Source organism: Helianthus annuus, chromosome 9 (assembly GCF_002127325.2).
Source record: "Helianthus annuus cultivar XRQ/B chromosome 9, HanXRQr2.0-SUNRISE, whole genome shotgun sequence".
Taxonomy (NCBI): domain Eukaryota; kingdom Viridiplantae; phylum Streptophyta; class Magnoliopsida; order Asterales; family Asteraceae; genus Helianthus; species Helianthus annuus.
Genome location: NC_035441.2, coordinates 106563981 through 106568320, shown reverse-complemented (window position 1 = coordinate 106568320; position 4340 = coordinate 106563981). Strand labels below are relative to the sequence as shown.

Genomic DNA, 4340 nt, shown 5'->3' with positions numbered 1-4340 from the left:
ACATTGCGACAGTGTCAAAACGTAAAATAACTCAAATTTTGTCTAATGAAAACGTATTATATTTAACCCGACTCGTTTTTTTAACAAAATTTATATCAAAACGTAGATCAATTGAAAACGTATATAAAAATAAGCACGAAAACGAATGATATTTGACCCGATTCATTTCCGAAATAAATTAAACCAACTTGAATTTATACCGAGATGGACATAAAAATAAAGCATGTAAGAAAATAATGTTTTTTAAAGTTAAAAAATGGTACAACGCCTTGCGACAACGTGGAAACGTAAAGTAATTTGAATCTATATTGTTTAATGAAAACGAATTATAATTGACCCGACTCATTTTCGAACAAAATTTATGTCAAAACGTGGAACAACTGAAAACGTAGATTAAACTAGCACGAAAACGAATTATATTTGACCCGAGTCATTTTTTAAATAACTTTACGTCAAAACGTAAATCAGCTTGAATTTATACTGACACATACATAAAAATAAACACGTAAAACTCGATTATAAAGTCTTTAAAAAGTTAAAAAGTGTAAGATAAAGTTAAAAAAAGACAAAAATCCAAAACAAAGAAGAAGAAAAAAAGCTACGTAAAAAAAGACAAAAATAAATAAATAAATAAAGATGCTCCAAGCCTTCAATCAACTAGAGACACAACTCTTCATTGTATGTATACTATTAGTGTGTCTGTGCGATACGACTAGGGTGATAATACGCATTGCGGTATTTGTTTCTCGTAATTTTTTTATTCGTATAATTGTACCATCATTGTGGTGGATATATGTCATAAGCAAAGTCATCGATTAGTCTATTTCATTGTAGTGTGCATGATTCGGTCGGTTCGTGTTTTCTGTTATTTTATACTATCTTGATATATTGCATAATACGTCTGTTATTTTTGATATTCTTAGCACATGTGTGGTCTATCTTTGCCATCCCTTGAGCCTTAAGTTATATATATATATATATATATATATATATATATATATATATATATATATATATATATGTTTCTTGATTTTTTTTTAAATGGGAACGCTTACATACTCATCTCTTAAATTACACCAAATAAATCTTAATTTACTCCTTGCTTGAGATTAAACCTAATACCTCTTATTTAGAAGCAAAAGTCTCTACCAAGTGAGCTAGCCCCACATTAGCATATATGTTTCTTGCAACCCTAAGCAATTCCAAAGTTTACAATCTAATAAATAGATAATATATTACTTGATTCAAAATGATGTATCGTATGCTTGTTTTAAACTAAAGAGAAGACTCGTTGAACTTCTATTTCTTATACAACTCTTTTTCTTTTGGAAATTTAATTTGTAACAATATCAATTGTTCTATCTCTTAAACTCTTATATTGTGTAGATTTGTAACAATATAAATTTTCACTTTTCATATAATCAAAATTTAGTAATTCAGTACAAACTCTTTTTACAATAATCTATGTACAATGGGGTTACTATAGAAAATGTTTATTTATTTTATAGAGATTGTGTACTCACGTGTGTGTTTGATCAAATCTAATATGGAGTGATTATGTACATGTCATTCGATGTTGTGATAATTAATAATGTGACAAACTTTGAACTCTAAAATTTTATGTAAGTTATCAATTATATAATCAGATGATGTTCAATATACCAACACACCCAAAACTGATTACTTATGCCTTGAAAACTAAACTAATCAGAATTATTTTAAAAGCATAAACTTTTCAACTCAAGACTTTAAAAACTTATTTTTTTTTTCATCATATTATACACTAGATTATTAGACCCGTGTACTACACGGGTTTAAGGATATAAAATTATAACTTATTTAATTTTATGTTGTCTTCAAAAATTTATATAAGTGAATTTTTTTTACCATAGATGACGCACGAGTTGATCATGCGTAAAAACCGATTCTTTTAGAAACAAACCAACTTTACATAGAAATTGTCTTGTACTTTTATTTATCATCATGGCAAAACATAGGGCGATATGAAACTGTCTTCTTTTCAATACGTATCCTTCTGTTTGGCAGTATTAAACGAAATCTAGGGATAAACATTTAAATGCCAGTATTACTTCCGGATAATATGAGTGCCTCAATAACCTGATCACCCAGTGATAGGACCTGTAGTAGAGTTCCATTACATAAACTATTCTTTCGATCAATATAACTCTATTTAGGACATCCGGTGAGTATAGACTTGCATCAAAATTATTATGAAGATATTCTATCCTTAAACCCGTGTATTACACGAGTCTAATAACATTAAAAGTGTTTTTAAAGCATGGAAGTAAACCGGTTTTCAAGTATCGGACTAACCTATTCTTTACCATTTTTATTATTATAATATAAAATAATACTTTATTTAATAGATGTTTTAAAAATATAGTAAAATAATCTTTTTATAGAATAAGAATGTTTCGTCACATTAACATTATTTGAAATTGTTTATTATAAGTAGAATTGTTACTAATAAGGGTATACGGTGTGGGATGCGGGGAAGGGCGGCAAACCTGTTTGCCGATCGGCAAACACCGCCGCCGACTATGTCGGTACGCGACGAAGCCAAAAATTCGGTAAAGGTTTGCCGATTGAAAATGCACGCGTGTTGCCTTTTTTTCACCCCTTTCCAACGGTAATATTACCGTTAAATGTAAAAAAAATTGTTTTTTAAATATTACCCTATAAATACTACTCACACATTTTAAAAAAATACACCATACTCTCTCAATCTACTCTACATATTGTTAAACATTTTGAAAAATATGGAAGGCTCAAAGAAGGGTGAAGGCAAGAAGAAAATGGTAGGGTCCGGTTCAAAGTCGAGGCCTCAAGATAAACGTGGTTCGGGTGGTACTAGTGTCCCGTTTAATCCGCAACTTGGGTTTGCGAATCAAACCCAACCTCCGTTTTATTTTAACCAACCCATGCATCAACCTTTCGGTTATGATACCCAACCCACCCAAAATTGGATGCAATACGGTCCGAGGATGACTCAAGCCGGTTATTATGATTACTCCCAAGAAGCGCAAAATGCTTTTGACCCGTTTGCTTTTCAAAACCCAATGTCACAATCACCGAGAGACGAACAAGATGACGCCGATGAGGAGTTCGTGCCGGAAACCCAAGAACAAGAGTTAGATGATGATGATGATGAAGATGTTGCGGATGAACCGGAAAGAAAAGGAAAAGCCAAACGGGAAAGTTGGTCGCCTAGACAAGAAGAGGCGTTGGCAAAGGCTTTTGTTCATTGCACTTTGAATAAAAGGAAAGGCAATCAACAAAAGAATGATGGCTTTTGGAAGAAAGTTCTAAACCACTTTAACGAAACGGTCAGAGGAAGTAATCGAACCCACCACCAAGTTCGCTCAAAATAGATGACGATGCAAACAAAAATTAACACATTCAACGGTCTATATCATCAAGCGGTAATTTTTTTATACGGTTTATTTTTAACGAAATATTTGGATTTAGTTGATGATAATATATTTTTATACGGTTTATTTTTTAACGAAATATAGGATCGTTTACGTCCTAGCGGGAGTGACGACGCATATGTAATGAAACAAGCGTTAAAGGATTACAAAAGCAAAGAAAAAATTGAGTTCGCTCATGTTGCGGCTTGGGAGGTTGTTAGAACAAATCAAAAGTGGTCGCCGGTACCTTTGTTGAATGAAGAAAGCTCCGGTTCGGGTCTAAAAAGAAAGTCTTCGGATTCGGGAAATTATACTCGAGGATCACCGAATGTCGAAATCTCGAGCGGATTCGATATTCCCGACATAAACGAGGATCCTTCACCACCACCACCAAGACGACAAACGAGAAAGGAGAAAAAGGACAAAGGGCCGTCTTCAAAAAACGAAGATCCAAGAGATATAACACACAAATTCGAAGAGTACAAGGCCATGAAAAAAGAGATAATGGAAATTAAACGTGTACGAGAAGAAAAATATTTGACCTTGGCGGATGAGCAACGAGAGGCGTTGCGACAAACAATGTTCGACAAGGACTTGGAGACGTATAATCGGCCTACCGACAATGTTCACCCGAAGATGTTGGAAATCACACTCGCTAGAAAACGTGAGATCGCAAAAAAATATGGATGGCCTTGTGATTTTTAGTTTTTTTTTTTAAGTTAGATTTTATTAAAAATGTAATGTTTTATTTTTATTTAAGATGTAATGCTTTATTTTTAATTAAAATGTAATGCTTTATTTTTATTTTTAAAAAGTTTATGTTTTTTCCATTTTATCTTAAATATAAAAAAAAACATAAAATAAAAAAAAAAGTTTGCCACTCAGCAAGTGTTTAAACCACTGCCAACA

General features: G+C 32.3%; 1 protein-coding gene across 1 annotated transcript; it reads left to right on the top strand.

Moving 5' to 3' along the window:
- Positions 1-3361: 3361 nt before the first annotated feature.
- LOC110881498 lies at positions 3362-4136 on the top strand. Its single transcript, XM_022129731.2, has 2 exons — positions 3362-3443; positions 3537-4136. The coding sequence occupies exons 1-2, from the start codon at positions 3393-3395 to the stop codon at positions 4134-4136; spliced, it is 651 nt and encodes a 216-aa protein (XP_021985423.1). The 5' UTR covers positions 3362-3392.
- The last annotated feature ends 204 nt before the right edge of the window (positions 4137-4340 follow it).